General features: G+C 36.3%; 1 protein-coding gene across 1 annotated transcript; it reads left to right on the top strand.

Moving 5' to 3' along the window:
- LOC129276543 (F-box only protein 6-like) lies at positions 1 to 23,481 on the top strand. The gene is made up of 5 exons (XM_064109323.1): positions 1 to 147; positions 13,944 to 14,325; positions 15,835 to 16,087; positions 18,066 to 18,222; positions 21,447 to 23,481. The coding sequence occupies exons 1-5, from the start codon at positions 103 to 105 to the stop codon at positions 21,633 to 21,635; spliced, it is 1,026 nt and encodes a 341-aa protein (XP_063965393.1). The 5' UTR covers positions 1 to 102; the 3' UTR covers positions 21,636 to 23,481.

Here is a 23,481-nt window from a genome sequence, read left to right as displayed (position 1 = left end):
GCAGTCTAGTCGAGTCTAACAATAACATTACGCCTTTTTTACGGTACCGGTATATATTTTCAAAATTGGATCGATGAACTGAACTGAACTGGAATAGACTGAATGGGGAAAAGCAACTCCACTCTTAGACTAAAAAGATCATCAAAAGTGAGTACCGGTACGGTACCAGTTGTTAAGATGAAATCAAGTCAAGTGTTGTCATTCGTTGTCATCCGTGATGATAAATATCTGTCATTCTGTGGCTAGAGCCTAGAACTAGAAGTTAGTAGAACCTAACCCAGGGGCAGGTAACCCAGGGAGCTCCGGCCCCGGCCCGCTGCGCGGGCCGGAGCTCCCTGGGTTAAGGGGCAGGGAGTTTTTTTAAACATTTTAAATTTCTACTCGAACACAGACGGTTCGCTATTGTGCAGCCACCATTAGCGGCAGGGGGTTAACAAAATTAGGTCTGGGAATAAACATCGATTGATCGAATGGCTTGCCACCGATCGCTAATGATCGATTATTAGCAAGATTTACACTAATCGAATGTTCGGCAGACCCCGATTGTAACAAAATGACAAGATAAGAATGACAACAATTGCTTTTAACAACTTGATACCCAAGGGGGGTCACTCTCCACATGACTAGACCAAAAGCTTCGGTCTCTGTTATGTTGGTTGTTCAGCTGAACTCCGTTGGCTTCACTCACCAAATACAGAGACCGAAGTTCTAGCGCGATCTGTACAGGGGACTCAATGGCAATATGTTTATGTACTTAAGATCGGATAAAACGGGGAAGTGAATTTGTGCGACAGCCGAGGTAAGTCACTGTTTTTGTTCCTTTTAACTTGATTTTTCTCCGTTTTTTGGCAATTAATGCCAAGACTAGAGGAAATATTAATTTGCATTTTGGTCGCGTTAATTTTCAAAATTTTTATCCATTAAAGACAAAAATTGAATAGCCCCGACGGGGGGATTTTGCATTGCAAGTCCCCTAATGGTGGCTGCACGCTAGCGAGCCGTCTGTGTATGAGGAGAAATTTAAAAAACAAAAAAATGTTAAAAAACTCCTCGAAACAGACGGCTGCCAGCTGTCTACCACATGACCTGCTACGCACCGCGTCCAGAAAAGCGTCGAAAAGGGTCCCGTTTCAGGCACTCAGGCGGCGTCGACGTCTTTGGCAAAAAGGGTTGCATTTCATTTTCAGGACCATTCGCTGGTAAATCGCCGTTTAGGGCACTCTAGGCGACACCCCAATACTTACCCGTGTTAATAAACTGGGACTCCACTCACGCACATTTGGGCCGCCCTAGCTTGGAACTAAGCATCAATATCAATTTAAAATATATATCTACAAGTTATGTATAACCTATTTACTACTTTGATAATGTTTAATCGGTACTCACCAGTTCTTTTGATGTATTTTCTCAAGAATTCCCACGGATTTGTCCCAAATCTTGCGACAAACCACGTCGCGGTAGACAGCTGTACATTCTTTTTTATTTATAAATAGAGCGCCCCTTACGATAGTTGTTAAGAACGCGGCCAAATTGTTAGGTTTTTTGCACTGTGTCCAAGGCGTTTTTATTTTGTTTGATTTTTTATTTTTTAATAAATATTTTGTTAAATAGCGATTTTTACGTCAAATATTAAATTTATATCATAAAATATTTTTAATTGTAGAAATATATATAATATCATGCAATTATTTATTCTATATATATTTTATAATAAAGTTTATAATTGTTGCGGTCGTTAAAAAAGGATAGTCAAACGATCAGGTGATGACTACTCGTATCACGTGATCTGAAAATCAGCTTCGTACCGCTTTGATCGCACTCGACGGGACCGGACTGACTGCCAAGAAAAGATCGAAAAAGGACTCAAATGTAAGTTTCCCTTGATTTTATAACATTTAAAGTATGAGTAGGATTATAGTTAATGGGCAATTTTTTAATAAATGCTAAACAAATGAGGACAAAGCTTGCATTTTTCGAGTAATAATCACTAATATCATAAAAATACTTGGGTGCAGGACTTCTAACCTGTTTTTAACGCATTGTCGCCTATGAGGTCCATACATGTTAATGTTTGGACCTCATTGGTACTAGGAGTGGTTTAGGGTAGCCTTTTCTCTCTCTATTCACGCCATTTAAGGTTGCTAATTTGGTTATGAAGATTACGCCATTGAGCGTTCCAAATGAATAGATCTACGCCATTTCCCGCCATTTAGGGTTGCAAATTTGAGAAGATTCGGGAGCAGACCTAAGCCATAAACACCATGAAGGGCATGATAATAATACTCGCACACACCGGCCAGCGCATCACTTATGAATATGAGAGTATACCCCCGTACAGTATAGTCTATAGTCTTACAGTTACACCCGGCTCTATACTAGGCAGCACGCCTAGGGTTTAGGCCTATATTCTACCATTTTGTTTGATTCATACTGGGGATACCTACCGGTATATTGATTTGTTTTTATTATCAATCAAAAAAAAGAAGAAGATACAAGAAGATTTAATTATTGTAAGTATTTCATAACACATTAACTGGTATGGATTCCATTTTTTCAAGTTTTGATGAAATTGCTAAAATGAATGGTACGTGATGCATCAGTCAGTCAAGGCAAGCAACATCTTTCACTTGCATTCATTAATTTAGGCTAAAAGATGGCCATTCAAAGTGGCTAAGAGAGGTGTCATTGAGAGCAAATTATGCTGGTCTTTCCTGCAATAACTTTAAAATAATGCTGGGAATTTATACCTTTACCTTTACCTTTACCCGAGATTCTGGAAGAGTGCTGTGGATCCCAGCAGTCAGGCTTCCAGTTCTGTGCCATTTTCATCCGTCTCAATGATTGGTGTGGTGTCTGCTCAGTGTCGTTTTGGCTCAGATCTCTACCTTTTATAAGATGTTTGCTACTCATATGGTGAGCAGAACCGCTGGTCTGCCCACACTTTGTCCAGTCTGATCTTAAAGCTATTCACAGTCTGAGCTGTAACTACTTCTTCAGGGAGTGAGTTCCAGTCATTTATAACCCGCTGGCTGAATGAATCTTGCCTCAGTTTGGTCAAGCATCTGGGTTTAGAAAGCTTCAGACTGTGACCTCTTGTGTTGCCTGCTGAAAGTTCTGTTGTATGTAACATCAATCTAACATCAGTAATCAGTATAGTATTAAATTAATCGATTTCGGATTTTGTCATGATGTTTAAAACAAATATCGGGAAATAATAAGATGGCATATATAGCGATCTTCAACGCTTATATATAAGCGTCGAAATTTGTAGCCATCTCTTTGTATTAGTCTATATTATACGACGTGTCAAACTGTAGCGAACTAGTTTGCAATTTTTCGGATCTCGTCTATACGAAGAGGCATTGTAGCGAACTAGTTCGCTATTTTTCGGATCTCCTCTATATGTATACGAGGGGGCATTGTAGCGAACTAGTTCGCAATTTTTCGGATCTCTATATATATATACGACGGGAAATTGTAGCGAACTAGTTCGCTATTTTCCAGATCTCTATATATATATATACGACAGGAAATTATAGCGAACTAGTTCGCTATTTTCCGGATCTCTATATATATATGACGGGAAATTGTGGCGAACTAGTCGCTATTTTTCGGATCTCCTCTATATATACACGAGGGGAAATTGTTAAGCCTGAGTCGAATCGATTTTAAAATCGGTGTTCGATCGATGTCATTGAGCGCCGGTGCAGATTTTGCAAAATCGGTGCATCGAAGAAAAAAAAAGAAAAGAAAAAAAAAAAAACGTCAGCCGGCCGATTCGTTTGGTTCACACAATCATTAAAATAAACAGTAATGTCCAACTTGACTACTACTTGATTTTTATTCCCCCAAAATGAAACTGATTGTGCAATTATGATGCCTATTCACCATTAATTTGAAGTTTATTTCGATCATAGTTCGAGTCTTACTTGTCTGCTCGTGCCGAGATAATTTATGCACGATGAATTCATGAATGGAAGTCATCGCCATCGATCGTGCATGCGCAGTACTGTGCTTTAATCAAACCAGAAAATTGCCGAGATCAACATAAAATATACCTTGCATTCATGAACAATATTAATATCATGACCATGCGCATTTTTCTCGGAGACGTCTAGATGGAATAAAATAAAAATAATGCCAATATTAATACTTCCATATGAGGCTTAGAAATTGTAGCGAACTATTTCGCTATTTTCCAGATCTCCTCTATATATATATATATATGGGTGTTTCCACGAGGTTGGGATCAATCCACATAAATGGGTCTTTTTTAGTATCATCATCAATTGTTGACAAAGTAATATGATATTGGATATTTAAAGTTTGTATATTTTATGAGATATATATGAGGATACAAATAAATAATACAATAACAGCTTGGTTGTCATGTGTTTTTATTTTTAAGAGTGAAAGTGTGGATGTCTTACTGAAAATGTGAGTAAAATTTGTGACAAGAAAATATAAAAAAATCAGAATGCTCTCATTTTCATACAAAGCATCATAGATAAGTAAGATCAGTACAAAATATGACCCACACCAAACCTTCATCATGCCCCAAATGACAGTCTTTGCATGACATAAATTCATTATAAAATCCCGTTTCAAAAAGTCGGGACACGACGTTACATAAAAAGTCCGCCGTGAATTTTTTGTAACGTTGTTATTGCATATCCGTGAACAAAATTGTGAAGCATTTTTCTCACAAATTTCATCTGAATATGATATTCAAACATCACTAAATACATACCAAAAAATAAAGTGTCAAAATTTTGCTAAAAATATATTTAATAGGCCAAAGATTCCTTCAAAATGCGAAAAAAGTCTGCGTGAATTTGTAGCGTCGTGAAGGAAAATCGCGGCTATCATATTGTACCAGCGACTAGCTTCATTCGTGTGTGCTGAAGATATCAGCTATTACAAGTATCATTAACAGGAAACCATCACCTGTCGATCTCTACATCGTTTGGCCAGTTGGGAGCTGCGAAATTGCCGCAGTCCTATGTAACGTCGTGTGAGGTTTTTTCTGAAATCTCCGATCTAACGCATGGAATGGTAATTTTTTTCGTTCCTTATTATGTTTTTCTGAAAGAAACATTCGTTCTCGTGTTAGTACTTACAATTTATGCATGAATTTTCTGATTTTGTCAGCATAAATCGTCCTAAAATATGGAAAATATCAGAGTACAGTCCCACCTATTGCATTTTTTGCTGGATAAAACGTTTCGTTTAAAAAATGTAGATTTCTCGCTTCCAAACGTAGCTTTCAATATCTGAACTCAACATTTAATGAGCTGAATAGCTAGGTGGGGATTCTGTTGATAAAACAATACATCGCTATGAGGTTTTAACCATACTTTTGATAAATTATAAGGGGAGTTTATCAGTGAAGGTGTGATGTCAATAGTGGGCCTAACAAATTTTCTCAACTGATATTTCTGAATTGTTTGTGATCGTATCTGGTAATAATTATCCTCATAAACTTGAGATACATCCCCCTTTAATTCAGTGGTGGGAGAACTTAGGACTATAGCGCAAGATGAAGTTAGGATTATATTGCTGGCCCCCTTTTCATTAATAAAATGACACCCAACTAGTACCGGTAAACTAACAGGAGTGGATTAATGTCCCGATTTAAAAATAGGAATAATAATAGCTGCCCCACCCAATCCAATATAATCTCTCTTTACTAAATTACTAGCTTATAATAAATAGCAACATCAAATATGTGGCTTTATTGATATATTCCAGAGATGCCAACCAGCACGTTTTTAGCGTATTTAGTACGTTTTTGCAACCAAAATACGCCTGTAGATTCTACGTTTTTTCTTTTAAAAATATGATTTATTTATTTATTATTATTTTTTTTTTAGATAATCGTATTTTATTGAGAAAAATCATCTCTATATGTCTCTATTTCATAAAACTTACACAAACTTTCATCTGCCAGAGCAATGCGCATTTTATCAGAGAACAGGCTGGTGATTATTTCGTTGCTCAGACAAATTTTGAATAATACTCTGTTTTGTAAAAAAAAAAAACTTTTTTGTAGAAGGTTGGCATGTCTGATATTCTATTCCATTTCCTATTTTAGTAATTCATATGAGACAAAATGAAAAGTGAAAACGATCATGAATTTATTGAATTGAATTTATTAGAACCTCATTGGCATATGCCAATATTCTGTAAAAAAAAAATCATTTTTTACAATACAGAACATACAAAACATAAACATAATCAAAATGAATCATCAAAATAATATATATCCTTTCCCCAAGCAGTAGCCATATACAATAAGAGCAAGAAGCAGTAAAAGAGGTTTTGTTGTACAAATAATGTTGTCCTCAAAAGTGAACCTTGGTTTTTCTTTTTTTTTTCATTTCCTTTCTATTATGTAGGTAATAACAGTTCAAGGCAGAAATGTGCACTTGCAGTACATGAAGCAACAGGGCTCATTGTACACTTGGCCATCAGGAGAGCCACAATATTTTCTCCATCCTGTCAGCGATGTTGTCTCAGTACTGCCATCTCCAGAACCAGTATTGGTGGGGTCAAGGGTCTTCTTCAAATTTCCCTAGTACAGAAAAAAGAACTTTGTGAAACAAAGAATACAAAGAAAAATGATCAATATAAATGCTCAATTATTTGTACTGAAACATCTTTCAGTACAGATTATCTTTGCCAAATTTCAAAACTATTACAATTCAGTATGTGAAAATTACTATGCAACTCAGTGTGTGAAAAGGACTATTCAACTTTTTATTACTTGACATATATTTGTAAAGCTGAAACTTGTTTTAGTGTGCTACATTTTTATCTTGGTGCCAAAGAAAAATATATTTAACACCAATTATTGAAGACAAATTATTTATTTTATACTTACCCTCAAAATTTTACAAACGCTCAAAGTTTACTTCATAGATATGTTTTGGTACCATCTATATTTAAACTTGGAGGAAAAATAAGTTTAGAAAGTTCATTGTTTTCTGCTCCATATAAATGTTGCCACATCTACATATTACAAACAGTACATGTTTCAGATATTAAACCCTTTTTTCTGTTTTGTTTTAGTAACATGGACAAAAAGTCCATGTAACATAGTTACAAATATTATTCCACATCATAGAAGAAAGTACATGAGAATTATAAGTTTGTCCATCCTGTCTCTGTATTTGACATGTTTCAAGGTTTATATAAACCTAATATGGGTCAGTTATCTGTCAAAAAAAAATTATCACAGAAAAGATAAGCAATTAAAAATTCAAAAAATAACTGAGAAACTACTTGATGTTTGTGTAGTTACTATAATCATTGTTATGCTGTCAAATGCATTTGAGAAGTTTTGTCATTGAATGTTACTATCATTACCAAAGTTTCCATCAAAAAAAAAAATGTTATAATAACCTTTTGTGTTACTGTAGAGTATAATATAAGCAAGTCGTTTACATTGCACCTACGTTACATGGACAAGAAGTCCATGTAACGTAGTTACAAATATTATTCCACATCATAGAAGAAAGTACATGAGGATTATAAGTTTTTCCATCCTGTCTCTGTATTTGACATGTTTCAAGGTTTATATAAACCTGTTATTGGTCAGTTATCTGTCCAAAAAAAAATGATCACAGAAAAGATAAGATATGAAAAATTCAAAATGTAAGTGAGAAACTACTTGATGTTTGTGTAGTTACTATAAACATTGTTATAATGTTGTAAAATGCATTTGAGAAGTATTGTCCGCATGACGAATTAAAATCTAGTGTATTTTATTATAGGAAATATGAAATATTCTAATTTTCTCCTCATTGTCAAGTGAAACAATTAATTCCTCCCTGAACATGTGGAAATAGCATTGTTTAATACTATGGTTCAGTCAAGTTGGTCCTTATTGTCAAATCTGTAAAAAGTGAAATATTGTATAATTCAAACAATAAAAAACAAAAGAAAAATGAGTGATGGAGATCATTGACTCACATCACAGTTTTGTGAAAAATAAGCGAAACTTTAAAATGTCATAACTTTCTTATTTTACATCCAATTTTGATGAAATTTTCAGCACTATGCTAGTTTTGATTTTTCTCTTTTTATTCAAGTCAGCATTTTCCTAGGGTGGACTTGACCTTTAACATAAATATGCATAATTTACATGAACGCTTTCATTTTCAGCATTGCAATTTTGTCAGCACGTTAGTATTGACTAACTCCAAGTACGTACACAATTTCAGAGTTTTTGGTCGACCCATGGCCGAAATCCCCCCCCCCCCCCCCCCCCGACCCGGCTGTGATGTGAGTCAAAAGGTCTGGCCTGTTTAGTGTCAATTTGTTAAACTATAGTTTTAAATTTAATTGCTTAAAAATAAAATATAATTCACCTTTCACGTACTTGGAGCAATGTTTAGTTGATTTATCAAACAAGCTTAAAGGTAATATTGCTCAAGGGCCTGCTTGTAGTAATAATATTATGGGGAAAACTTAGGAGTCCTCTTCCTTCTTTCCCCTCCTCTTCCCCTCTTTCTTCTTTTACGTTTTTCCCCGTCCTCCCCCTTCATTTCCTCCACGATCCCCTCCCCTCTTTCCTCTCTTTTTCTTTCTTTTCCTCTTTCCCCGGGTCTTTCCCCCTCCTAACCCTACTTTACCTCTTTCACCTCCCTTCCTCTTCTTTTCCTCTTCCTTCTTCCCTCTCTCTTCTTTTCCTCTTTCTCCTCCCCCGTCCTCTTTTCCTCTTCCCCTCTCCTCCTCTTTCCCCTTTCCTCCTCTTCTTCCCTAGTACTCTCTTCTTTTTCCTTTCCTCTTTCCCCTCCTCTCCCTTCTTTTTCTCTTTCCCCTCCCCTCCGTAAATAGCAAACTAGTTGGCAACAATTCCCCCTCGTATACATGTATGTAGAGGAGATCAAAAAAATTGCGAACTAGTTATTTGCAACAATTCCCCCCTCGTTTATATGTAGAGGAGATCACAAAAATTGCGAACTAGTTCGCTACAGTTTGACACGCTCTATAATATATAGAGAGGAGATGAGAAATTGCGAACTAGTTTGCAACAATTTCCCGTCATGTATATGTAGAGGAGATCCGAAAAATTGCGAACTAGTTCGCTACAATTCCCCTTCGTGTATATTATATAGAGGAGATCCGAAAAATAGCGAACTAGTTTGCTACAATTCCCCCTTGTATATATATATGGGAGATCCAAAAAATAGCGAACTAGTTCACTACAATGCCCCCTCGTATATACATGTATATAGAGATCCGAAAAATTGCGAACTAGTTCGCTACAGTTTGACACGTCGTATAATATAGACTAATACAAGGAGATGGCTACAAATTTCGACGCTTATATATAAGCGTTGAAGATCGCTATATTTGCCATCTATAAAATACCCACAAATATATCAAAATCAGTTCCAAAAATTTGATTTATCTATTTAAAAGGCTATTTTTGGCTCGGTCGCTTCCCTTGCTCACAGCATTTTGAAATTAATTTAGCCCTTTATGTCATGTCTTGCCCCAAAAACTTAAGACTCATTACGCCACTGACCTCCGCCCAGACTACAAAAATAATAAAATAAAAGCTTTTTTTTTTTTTTTTTTAAATAAAAAAGAGATCCCTCACAAGAGAACAAAACAGCCCCCAACCATGAATACAGATCGACACCAATAGCTTGCCAGTATATATGCTAGAACGGTGGTTTACTTTGAATTCTATCAAGATAATTATGAAATATGGCGATTTAAACATTTTGTTGACGGAGATGACGCTCTTTGATATTGATGAACGAAAAGCAAATCAGATATCAGAGAGCCGACGGCAATTTTGACGTTTGCTGTGCGATTGTCCAAAAACAGAATCACGGAGCGGAAAGCATGTTCTGATTTTGTTTTTGATATATAAAACACAAATCTAGTATGGGAAATCAGAAAAAGCCCAAGAGTATTTTTTATTTCAATTTTCTGTTTTTGATCTACAAAAACGAAATCACAACACGTTTTTCTTGTTTTGATTTCGTTTTTGTGTTTTCAAGAACCAAACCACGAGGCTGATTTCCGTTTTCGCTTCTTCATAATCGGAACGGAAAAAAAAATTGTGTGCGTGTGTGTGAGAGAGAGAGAAAGATAGCAGTGGGTGCAAGAATTCTTTTCATGTTTCAAAACAATGCAATATCTTTTTAGCCCCTCCTCCACTCACACAATCAAAACAACATTCCAACACGTGCCATCACCTAACTATAGATGTCTCCCAAAATAGACCCAGTTATAGGTTCGAATGATAAAAAATTGTGATTTTGAGAGCCACTTCAAATGAAAAATATTTTCAAAATATTTTTGAAAAATATTTTGCAAAATATTTTTATCATTGTGGGCAGTGCTACAGGTGGGGGTTCGGGCATGGTGTGGGCAATGGATGAAAATTTTCAATAAGTAAAAGGTACCACATGCGTGTCTGTCTCAAAGAATACTTCATGAATGAGTTGTTTACAGAGACATAAATTGGACCTAAGACTGTAGGCTGATTCATTCATATGCAGGGGTGTTGCACTTGGAGGGATGCATAATACAAGCATTGATTTAGGAAAGATTTTCATTGGAATAAAGTGAGTTTTAATATCATTTCATATAGTTTCTTCTGATCAAGCTTTTTTATGACACTTTTTCAGCCGAGCGTGCTCATGTTGATCGCCATGGAATTTTTGAGATCGCAATAATGGCGAAACCCTTGACCGACTTTATAATTCCGTCAAGCGAATTATTTTGTGTGAATCGCAGAAATTTTTTATTGAAAATCAACCCCATGATAATTTTTGAAATTTGCGCAAATTATGGTCACCCCATCAATATTATTTCATTTTTAAACAAATACAAAAAATGAGAAAAATAATATGAGAAGACGGGAAAAAACTAGCCGATGTTTATGATGTGGCCATCTTGTTCTCTATGTTAGTAGCTTAGCTACGAGACGCATAAAGAGCTAGAGGGCAGCAGATGTCAATTTTGACCGTGGTATACACACATGATAGGGGCACAATCCCTAGCTCCGTGGAGAGTAAGCACACGTTTATAGTGATTTTTCTCTCTAAGAGCCCCCTAGCAAGTTTCACAGTGATTGTAAGCCAATATTACAACTAGTCTAGTCTCCAAGAGGAGGGTTTAATCTATAGGAAATTTATTTTTCTGACTAAATAAACCGATGTCATTGGGAATGGCACACACTCGATTTGATGGAATAAAGCCATATTTTGGTATGTATCCAACTTTTCCTTCCTAAATCTCTTAGATATCATGTTAGATATGACTTGATAAACCTCCATATTTTTTTTTTATAATTTAACTGGAGGGGTCGAGTCGACATATGGAAGTTTTGCCCAGTTTTCAACCAAATCTCATGAAATTTTGCTCACACATTGGTTTTGAGGTTAAGTTGCATGAGACACATTTTTTGTGTATGTGTGTCAGAAATCATGTTGCCTTGGTAACAAAAGATTATATGGAGAAAATTAGGTTAAAATCTTATGAACTACTTAATGGTTGAAATGAGGTTTCTTTACATTTGGGCATTTTCACCACAGATGGACACAGAGGCAAAAAAATCAAGTTGATATTCATGTCAAATGCTTTATGTTTTTTAATGAAACAAGACCTGAAGTTTCTGAGACAAATTTTTTTCCGACTCTGGCAGCCATTTTTTATTTCAAAATGGCTGCCAAAGTATGGATACAAATTAAGTGTTGAAAATAGTATATTGATACATATTTTGTTTTGACAGATTTTTAAAGAACAGGTTTGATCATGATGTTCTCGCCTGTGATTTAGCTTGCTATTATAACACTTTTTAAAATCCCATAGAAAGAAACTCCAGTAATTCATTCATCTGATAAAAAAACATTGATGAAGTATGTGATATGGTATGTAATGTCAGTTACCGAAAACATGAACTTTTTTTTCTCATTTCCTGGAAAAGAGGATATATTACATGAAACTTGGTAGATTTCCTCTCTAGGTAACACCCCTCCCCTCTACACCAAAATTAAAGATTACCAATTAACAATGAAGCCATAGGGTACCATTCAATATATGTAATGTCAGTTACCAAGTGGAAAATGCAATGTCAGTTACCGAGATGTAATGTCAGTTACCATGATAAAACGTTGGTTACCAATATTCAAATGCAAATATGTGGTCAATTTTATGGTGAAGAAATATTGTTTACTTGTTATTTAAGTCTTTCACTTTAAAAGTCACACCAGAAGGAGCTTGCTATTCACTTTTAAAAGGTACGTGTATAGTTCACAAGGAATACTATATGAAATTATGAAGAAAGTTGCATTCCCATCGTGCAAAAAAATTACTATGAAATTGTTTTGTACATGCACTTTACCAAGTACCTAATTGTTTGTATCAGACAATTTTTTTTTTTTTTTTTTTTTGGGGGGGGGGGGGTAGGGGGTACTTTTCCCAACCTATTGCCTAAAACTGCAACATTTTTTAAGCTTAACATTGTGATGAAGGGGATTTCCAGGGTCCCTTTTTTAGTTTCTAGGATTCTTTTGAGCATTGCCTCGCTAAAAGAAAATTCCTGGTTTTTATACCTGTTAGTAGTGTGGATGTGTGATACAATTTTGTTTTTGGTTTACAAGTTTAGAGGAAAAGGGTAATTTGACAGTTCTGATCAATATTGCATGCATCTACTAAAATTTTTTTTTTTTTCTAATTTACAAATAGTTCAGTTTCAGTTTAGAAGCTGGAGTTTATTTTTTGTTGACAGCTTAAAAAAGAAATTAGCATAGAAAATGATTAAACAAATTATGAAGAGAATTGAAATCTGACAGATATGAACAAACATTGCTTGCACTGACCAGAATAGAAATCAATAAAACTACATGGCTGCATGAGATTGGGGGAGGGGTACGTGTAGCCTAGGGGAGGAGACCCTTATTCATTTTTGCCTTTTTTGAGGGGAGGGGGAGGTTGGAGAAGGAAAAGGTTTAAAAAGTCAATATAAAACTGATGAATATATTATGGGTGTATAGTCAGAAAAATCCATGTGTACAGTCAATGCAATATTAAATTACTATAGGAAAACATGTAGCTGCTATGACCCCCCCCCCCCCCCCGAGTAAGTAAAACATACATTTCTTATCTTTTGATAATTAAAAATGTGAAGTATTATGAAACTTTTATGATTTTAAAAAGCCTTACATATAAGTACCAAGAAAATTATGCCTTTGGAAATCATAAAGCACTGGTAAATGTTAATGTGTATAATTGTCAGTTACCGACAAGTAATGATAAAAATGTTCAAATCAAAGAAAGGAATTAAGAGAAAGAAAAAGTTTTTTCATTGAAATGTTCCTAGAAACTCGGGTATACTTCCACATTAAGCTCACTTTCATGTGAAGCCCTGCACAGAAGATACAATGCAATGATTCCACACATTTGACTTCCATGTGTTATCTCTATGGCAAATTAAGTGTAATGTCAGTTACCGTAATGTCAGTTACCAGCATGGTTGTGGAAAAATTATCATAGCCCCCAAAAGACAAAAACGTATTGTTTAATATTTTGACACATCTTAACCTAGTAACGGAGGTATATTAACATATTCAAATTATTACTCTATCTACTGAGGGACATGAGATATTTCAATTTTAATGAACACCCTGAAATTGCATGTCCTTTTGCGTAATGTCAGTTACCGACACATTTTTGCTTGCTGATGCGTAAAAAAATGTGGTTACATAGGAAAACTTAGTATCAGAGTACATAGCAAGGTTCACTTTATTAACTCTATCAAAAGCAATCTCCTATCATTTGTTGTTTTAGAGATACGCACAATGAAAGGTGTGAAAACATTGTGCCGTGTAATGTCAGTTACCGTGAAAATGCCCATTTGTAGAAAATACAAATGAGATTCTGTTGATTTTCTTGTTTTTTTTTTCATCTTGTTGTAGAGAATGGAGCCCAAAGCGGATGAGCAGGAAATCGAATGCAGCCAAAAGAGGGGAGGTGAATTTGCAGAGCCCGCTGTGGATACTCAGAACATCAATCTTCATATTGAAAGACGATCAGTTGACTGTTCATTTGAAGACCTCCCGTATGAGCTGATCCAACGGATCTTGGTTGTCGTCCCTGATTGCGATCTGCCAGAATGCAGCTGTGTGTGTAAGACGTGGCAAGCGGCGATTGCGGAACAGTCCTTTTGGAGACAGAAATGCGAGAGGGGAGGCCAGTTTGTTGAAAAGTACATGGCGCCGTACTTCCCCCCAGACTGGAGAGAATTCTACTTCAAGTCTCCATTTGCCAGGAATCTTATCAAGAACTGCAGTGGACAAGGTATATTAAAAAAAGCGATCACGCTAGAATGTTTCATTCGCAGCATTTCTCTTTGTGTATCTTTCGATCTGTTTGAATTTTCTATGTCCTTTCTCTTCATTCATTTCCTCATCGATTTATCTTCATTTGGATATTATATTGTATTATACGTTAATTTCATGTGTAATTTTGTTTCAATTAACAGGATTGGTGTTAATCTGTATGAGGGGGGGGGGGGGAATGATAGCAATATATTGCGCTGAAGATTCAACATTTTGCGGCTACCTCCAAATCAAGGGCTATGTGTACAAAAAGCATGTACACAATGACTACCATCTATCACTTTTTAGGGTGACAGGCCTATCACATTTTTTATGGCTGTTTTAATGATTGTAATTATCAAGTAAGGAAAAAGAAGTGGTTTTGGGATTATTTGAAGAAGGAACTGGACAGCAACTGAGAATAAAAGATAACAGCGTGAATAGCAGACACTGCATAACAATTGAGGACTCTCTTGGACAAGATCCTGGTGGAACAATTCATGACTAGTCTGCTGTGCAAGCCCTTCACTCGAGTTAAGGGTCTGAATTGCAGCCTACTCATGCTTTGTGTACTGAAGGCCCTCTCTTTGCTAGTCTTTGCGTGGAGACACGCTTGTTGATCAAAGTTTCAATCAGGGTCTGTGCCTGCAGACTAATTAATGACAGGGATGTTGCTATCATGTTTGAAGAAAATCCACTGCTCAATCAAAACCAAACACCACCAATCCACAATATGTTATCCATTCTCCAACTTATACACTGCCATTTCTACACATAAAGGATGGCGAGATTACAACAAAAGCATGGAAGGATTATTTGATATCAAAACCTCTACTTTTTCCATTCTATACCACACAATGCCCATGGATTTTTTTTTTTTAAGGATGACAGAGTATATTTGGTGGTGAAATGATATTGTCAATTGACAAAGCAGATGAACTAGAAATTAGATTAAATGAGAATTTCACTAAGTTGGTATTAGACATTGGAGACCAATCAACAATGAGACCGAATTGATAGTACAGTACACTGGCGTAAATCCAAATTGTGAACCTGTTGTTCAAAGGGGGATGAACTTTTGTTTCATCCCCCCCCCCCTCTCCCACCAGTTGAATAGTATGACGGGGAACAGTTCCTTTTGCAACAGCCACCCAAAATTGAAAATAAAACATGGAGAAGGTTCAAAATAATATATTTAGTCCTAATATAGAAGATATACAGTATGATGGGAGAGTGGAAATACATACCAAAATAAGAAACACTAAAACAAAACGATAGAGCAACAGGAAGTGAATGAACGGGATGTCTCGACAATCTTTTGTTACTTTGGGTGGCTGTCACAAGAGGAACTTTTTCTGTATGATGTCATGGAGGTATAAGGTAGATCATTTGGGTTTTTTTAGCTCATGTGGCATTGGACTATCTGAGAAGTGGACCAATCGCTTTCTCGACCGAGTGAATATAGATCATTCCTAACTACCCCCTGCAGATAGCCCTGGAGAGCACGATCTGAAACATTGGACCATCCTGAGCAACGGAGGAGAGCGATGGAAAATAGAGACAGGTTGCCATGGCTCAGACCGCTTGCCCGACGAAGTCCTGCGGCTGAACGGTGGCAAGGACAAGAGCTTTGCCACTTCGTATGGGTGGTGTGAAAGAGAACAGGTCATTGACCTCGTAAAGGAAGGTTTCAGCGAAGAAATGCTGGACCGTATGAAGCCCACGATCTTCGTGTCAGAGTGGTAAGTAACTAACTATGGGTGTGTTTAATGTTGGTTTTCAAATTTAAACAGCAACGTGAATCGTGATTCAAAACGCAATTACGCCACACAAAACACAAACACGATCAGCGGTCCACCGTTGAGGATGGAGAAATTTATTGCTGATTAGATGTTGAGAGTCTTTCATCAGCGCAGCTTACCGCACTTATTGACCTATCGCAAGGAAGGTCAACTCTGTCCCCTGATTTTCAAAGTAGTGTGTACGCTTGCATTGCGAGAGTAATGTAGATGGCTTGTTATTTTCACTTTTGAGTCCTTGGTTTTAGAAATGTTATGAAATCAGAGTCTTCTGCAACTATTTTCATTTATCTTTAAGCAATATATTATGAGGCAATGAATTATAACTTTGAAAATGAATACAATACAGTATCTACCAAAGGTTCTGGTTGGGCTAGTTTCTCTACTACCATTGATTATTGGTAGACGATCATTAAGTGTTGTAACATCTGATGAAGTGTGACCCTCGCTCGTATCATTTCTCCAAAGTCTTGGCTGAAAAAAGAAATTAAAGGGAAACAAACCCAGCACTAAGAAAATATGGAAAAACTATTTAAAAAAATGTGTGGGCAATCAAAAAATGTTTGTTTCTGCATTGGAAGAAATTGTCACTTAGCCTAATACAACACAGCTCATTTACTTAGGTCTGTTTGCTGTGTGAGTGAACCAGGGTAGGAAATAATTTTATGTTTTATAGGGGCTCTCTTTTTCTCCACATAGGGGTGATTGCAGAATTTTTTGGGTTATTTCTTTAATTTTAAAGGGATGGTCCAGGCTGGAGATATTTATATCTCAATAAATAGAGTAAAATTCACAAAGCAAAATGCTGAAAATTTGATCAAAATTGGATAACAAATAACGAAGTTATTGAATTTTAAAGATTTGCATTATTCCATTGAAACAGTTCTAGGCATGTCTTTATGAATATTCATTTAATAGATGGGCTGATGATGTCACATCCCCACTTGTTCTTTTGTATTTTATTATGAAATTAGGTTTATTAGAAAAATTTTCTACCAAGAACTAAAACGATTAGATTGACAACTGATTACATGCATTAGTTATTTATTGCCGCAATTTATTTCATCATAATGGAGACACATCACTTATACATGTATGAAAAAATGTAACATTTATGATTTCATGTATTAACATAGGAAAAAGGAAAGTGGGGATGTGACATCATCAGCCCACCTAATGAATATTTATGATGATGTGCATATTACTGTTTTCACAAAATATTGATAAACTTTAAAATTCAATAACTTCGTTATTTGTTATCCAATTTTGATGAAATTTTCAGCATTTTGCTCTGTGAATTTTACTTTAATTATTTAGATAAAAATATTTTCAGCCCGGACCATCCCTTTAAGGGCTACTATTCACGGATAACAAGCAATTATACAGTAAAAGAAAATGTCTTTTTTCTGACATGTAGATAAAATGTTGATTTTTTAAATAATCCTTAATCATTGTTAGTGACAGATCTTGGGGCAACTCTAGAAAGAATGGTCGCCCCAAAGCATGTATTTTGGTGGAATTTTAGGGGCAATTTGGGCTGTCATGTGGGAGAAATCGCCCATCGCCCTCATTTATGCACAAGTATTTACATTGAGTAAATACTTCTCTTTCATATTGTGCGGGCGTTGTGGTCTGTTGGTTTTAACTCTCGTCTGTGTCAATCTGAGGGACGTGGGTTCGATTCCCAGCCATGGCATGTTTTCCTTCAGCAAGATATTTACCCACATTGTGCTGCACTCAACGCAGGTGAGGTGAATGGGTGCCCGGTAGGAATAATTCCTTGAATACTTTAGCACCTACATGGCAGCACAGCCAAAGCCGGGGTAATAATAGCAGCGCTTTATATCCTGAGGCAAAAAGCGCTTAATAAATCCAGCTATTATTATTGTTTTTATTATCATTATCCATGCCACCTGTGTAGGTATGCCGCCCGGTTCGATTGTGGGAACACCTATGAATTTGGCATGCAGCTCCTCAAGGGTAGACCTACCTCAGAGGACACAAAGGATGTTATCGTCGACAGCTTCTCGTTCGGACCCATTATCACCCCAGAGTGGCCTGAACGCAGTTGGAAACAGGTAGGACGTGTTTTACGTGGTTAAAGATAAATGGCAGTAATGGCAATGATTCTAAAACAAGTGCCTTCAGAATCAAATAGAATGACTACACATTTTAAAAAAATTATTTTACTTTTCTCCAGTTAGGGAAAAATCAGGGATTTGGATAAAAAATACCTCAAATCAGGGGGGAAAATGCCTCAAATGAGGGAAAAATCAGGGAATTTTGATCGGCTCAAGAGTCGAAAGCATGGTAGTCAGTCAGACTCTGTTATATTTTGTTGCATATCAAAACAACATCCATTAAATGACTGGTTTTGGTGGCACTAATTAGTTTTCCATTATTGATTTTATACTTGTAGGTTAATTCACTGCAACAACTCAGAAAACATGCAAAACTGGGAATGGGTTTAAATAATTATCAGGGAATTTTTAAACTTCATCAGGGGGAAAATCAGGGAATTTCGTTTTCTTGAAAAGATGGGAACCCTTTTTAATCTGATCCCTGTTGCATAAAAGTTACCATTATATGGGAACTTTGAGTCCAATGGTAACTTGCATGGAATCCTTGATTCTGATTGGCTGATGATCATCGTTACCGTGGTAGTTATCCATTGGATTGCAAAGTTACCATAATAGTAACTTTTATAGTAACTTTCTTTTATCATTTGAAACTGTTGAACATACCATAGCACAAAGGAAATGCCAATTAGAAAAACATGATGGCAAGTGGGCTATCATTCTGAATACTTTAAAGAGGCGATAAAGCAGAAGGCTGTTTTTGTTATGTTTATTTATTTTTTTATATAGGCCAAGTGCCTGTTTTTTTTTTTTTTTTTGTATACAAACATGTTTTTTTATTATATACTATTTTGTATGTTAGACATGTTATTTTATATGCCAACGTCATCTGAACTTTTATATGTGATCCATTATATCATGAATGTTTTGTTATGTATATTTTGATGAAAATGATCAATAAAACATGAATTACAAAAAAAAATAATAGTAACTTTTATGCAATGACTGCTGTAATCCTGTAATGCAGGGGTTGATTTCCTTTACATTTATCACATAGGCCTATCACAGGAAGTGCCTTGTATCTGCTTCCCATTTGGTTAGCTTAAGTTTTGATCAGGGTGCTACATAACTTTTTAGAAGTGCTTGCCCGGTCCAGCAAGTACATTTTTGAATAGTTCGAATATACTTGCCCAAAAATCTATTTCACTTGCCCGAAAAATTCTTTGAAGAAAAGTTTTACCTCTTCAAAAGAAAGTTTTGCGGATTTATAAACCATCGACCCTTTTATCTCTTTTGACATGAACTGATCTACCTTGTTATTGCATTTCGTTTTCTGAAGTGATTTTATCTTGCCTGCGGTGACCAAAATTAGGGGCATTCTAGGGTCATTGGTCATTCTACTGTGGGAATTTTGCTTTTCCAATTAGAGCAAGTAGTTTTGGTCTTTACCTCAAAACACTTTCCCGACTCTAACTTTTACTTGCCCCGGGGCAATCGAGCAAGTGCTTATGTAGCACCCTGGTTTTGATGGTGATTTTATATTTGAATTATGAAGGTCATTTGTATACTTTTCTGTATGGTCAATGCACATCTTGAAAACAGAATGTGAACCAGCCAACCCCAAACCAACAATAAGATCACCCAAAGTGAATTTTTAGATTTTTATCGAGTTTGAAAAAGCACATATCCTAAGCTTTAAAAGGATATATAAATTGTCGAAACGGGGCCCCGTCTTACAAAGAGTTGCGATTATTGATCCAATCAAACAAGTAACTATGGAAAGCCAGCAAAGTCAACATATAAAATGCATGTTTGTTCATAAAAAATTATAGATATAAATAAATGTATATTCATAAATTCATTGATTTCTTGACAATTTGGTGTGTTCTCTTTCGTTTACAAAGGACATTTTTCAAATTTCCTGTAGTAAAAATAATGACACTAATGGATTTCCATATAGTTATGAACGATTGGATCAATCGTAACTCTTTGTAAGACGGGGCCCTGATCAACAATATCCCACACAGGTACTTGATTGAATGCAGTAAAGAGAGAGCTTCAAGAAAGACAAGGAGAAAACAAAGTTTGAAGTTCAGGGTTCACACAAGCATGAGATGTGAACACTGTGCAATCTCAATGAAGCTTCCACGCAGTCTGCTAAAAATTTGTGTCAAGAGAAACTCTTGCTTCTTGATTTCTATTCAACTTTACAACTTGAAATTTTGACAGTGTGAAGAAAAAAATACTCTTTTAGAAAAGCTTTTCTTTTTTTTTAAAAATAGATTTTTGCTTTTTGAAGATGAAATTACTCTTTTGGCTATATATACAGAGGATCTTCCCTGTCGACTTCTTGTTTGTTTTGGGGATGGCTGGTCACGAATGGGAATACCGAATATGAGATTCTCAAGTGAGACGACCAATTGTAGCCAGGCCTGAACACTTTGGCAAGACCAACTCTGTTATTTGAGATCCCTTAACAGATCTGCTGGCATGCCAAAGAATATCAATCAGCAGACTCGATTGATAATGGTCTTAGGCTTAGAACCTAACACACTTCTACCGCCAAATTGTATCTTTCAATAGAGTACCGATAATAATGATGATCTAATAATGATAATAATAATGATGATGATAATAATAATAATAGTAATAGTTATAATATTAATAAAAATGATAATATAATAAGATGATGATGATGATAAAATGATCATAATTATGGCTGATGATGAAATAGCCTGGTCATTGTTGAGATTTCCTGCATACCGGTGGACCAGTGAAATCAAGAACTGTAAAAAAATCAGTAGGGGAAGTTCTTAATTTGTCTCTTGATATACTAAAGGTACAGTAAAATCCATTTTCAATATCACATAACAAATGGGGCAGTTGCTCATATATGACATCACAAATCAAAAGCTTAAACTTCAATTAACTTTCTTTAATAATATTTGATGGATTTTCCTGAAACCTTCACCAATATTTTTTATTTCTTTATTTTTACAGCAATCTTTTTGTCAGGTTGAACTTCCCCTTTAAACTGGTTGTCAATTTTCAAAGTAATAGGTGATACCTAATTTCTTTACTTTCATATTTCTTTATTTCACCGGTCTGCTGGTCTCACCAATAAAATCAGTTGTCGCCACCAGTTAGAGAGTCCATTTTCATTCGGGCCTGATGATAATGATAATGAAAGGTCAATGATAAACACTTAAAATTTTCTTTTTAAGGCAACTCATTTCTTCAGAGAGTATGGAGCAGGAGTGCGGTTCATCCGTTACTGGGACAAAAGCAAGGATAATAAGTTCTGGGCTGGACACTATGGCGGTAAAATGGCGGGGTCAGAGGTCCGATTTATCTTCACGAGGGAGCAGGATACCAATGCACCAAGGCCGCTACAGGGGGTATCGCCTTCATGACAAGACGAAATACCACGCTTTGGAATTTTCATCACTGCTCTACGGCTTCCTGATCTGTCTGTTGACTTCAATCCTACGATTCGATACAAACAACTGCATGTGGGTCGGTATGATTGTTCTTGGAGAAAGACTTCTGATAGAGGGTTGCGAGAAATTAAGAAGCTACCTGAGATGGGATAGGGACATACCGATTTTAAAGCGACTTCTGAAAAATTGTCCATTATGCTTATTGCCTAGTTTACATTTTGATTACGATCATTGTAGGGTGCCCGTAGGTTGATTCCATCTTGCTAATCATATGGTCTCCTAAAGGGGGGGGGGGGGGGGGGGTGACAAATGCAAGTCCCGAACCTTGGGGAAATTGAATCATGAGCATTTTGCATTAGGTTTATTTACATGTACCTATGCATAATCTCTCTACCATGCAAGCCTGTCAAAGCAGTGTGAAGAAATTCAGACAATACAAATTTAAACCGAACTCAGGATCCTCATATTTTACTTTGTATTTTTCAAAGTTTTGAAGAAATTCAGAAAAATTGCTTTATTGCTATTTATCTGTAATGTAACTATGAACAAATCATATGTGATTAATCTAATATCTACAAATTGATAACATATATAAATATTTATTATATAAGTTTAAAAATACTCAAAGTCATTCATATCACATGACTATATGGACTGCAGTGATGAGCAAAACTCAAAGGTTCCATTGCAGCTAGTGATGGTTGGTGGGAAAATATATTCTTTGTCATGTGATATGTGATCTGTGAATGAGCTTTACCTACCTATGTACTTTTAACAGTTGCCAATCTAATGCCAATTAGATTTCCTGCATATACCGGTGGACCGTAGAATCGCCCGCCCGATCAGGAAAGGTAGCAGGGTTCTGACAAGTCTGGTTTTGAAGCATAGACTGAATAGCTTGAAGAAAATATTGAATTGTCGGTTCTACCGAAGGTTGGTCTGGATGAGGTTTAGACGGCGGATCAAGACTCGAAGCGGGCATGTTATTTTGACTGGCGGGAGCATGGGCTACGGCCACGTCCGAACTGTATTTAGCGGCGGGAGGTGTCCCTACAGCCACTTGTTTAGATTTGGATATTGTGGCGGGAGGTTTCCCTACGGCCGCTGTTTTTAATTTGGTTGTGGTCCTCTTAGGAATGGTATTTTTCTTCCTTTTTTTCAACCACTTTCCCTTCTTGGGTGAAGGAGATCCATTGATGGAAGAGACCGAGGTTCTTTTCCTTGACGGAAGATTACCCAACTCGGAATTCTCGCCCCTCGGCCGTTCTGACCGAGGAGATCGAGAAGAAGACGGCTCTGCTTTGCGAGAGGCCGTGGCAAGCTCATCAACAGGTCTCACATTAGATCTAACAGACATAACAAGGTTTAGATTATAACGGACAGTACAACAAAAAATGGTTTGAAAAATTACAAAAGTATTGATGAAATTCCGAACCCTCTAAAAAAGAGCAAGTGATCAATTAAAGTCAAGTATAAAATATACAAATACTTAGCTTCGCGGGGGCAACACAATCTGTAACAATCGGCAGAAGAAAGAGGACGTGTTCTGGCGCACAGGGCCTTTATAATACAGGGCGGTAGTAGAGTCCGCACTGGCGGTTGCTAGGCAACCAGGGGTCAATTACCTATTTTTCTGCAGGGAGCAAATCTAATTGGCATTAGATAGGCAACTGTTAAAATTAAACATGTAGGTAAAGCGATATGAAATAGATGAACTTTTGGCCTGTTCTGACTTGTATTAAGAGTTTAAGAACATGTATGTTGAAGTGTCAGTGAAAATGAAATGGTTTAAATCGCTCCATTTGTTTCAAATGTCAAA

This window comes from Lytechinus pictus, chromosome 14, assembly GCF_037042905.1.
Source record: "Lytechinus pictus isolate F3 Inbred chromosome 14, Lp3.0, whole genome shotgun sequence".
Classification (NCBI taxonomy): Eukaryota; Metazoa; Echinodermata; class Echinoidea; order Temnopleuroida; family Toxopneustidae; genus Lytechinus; species Lytechinus pictus.
This window is presented reverse-complemented; position numbering and strand designations above follow the sequence as displayed.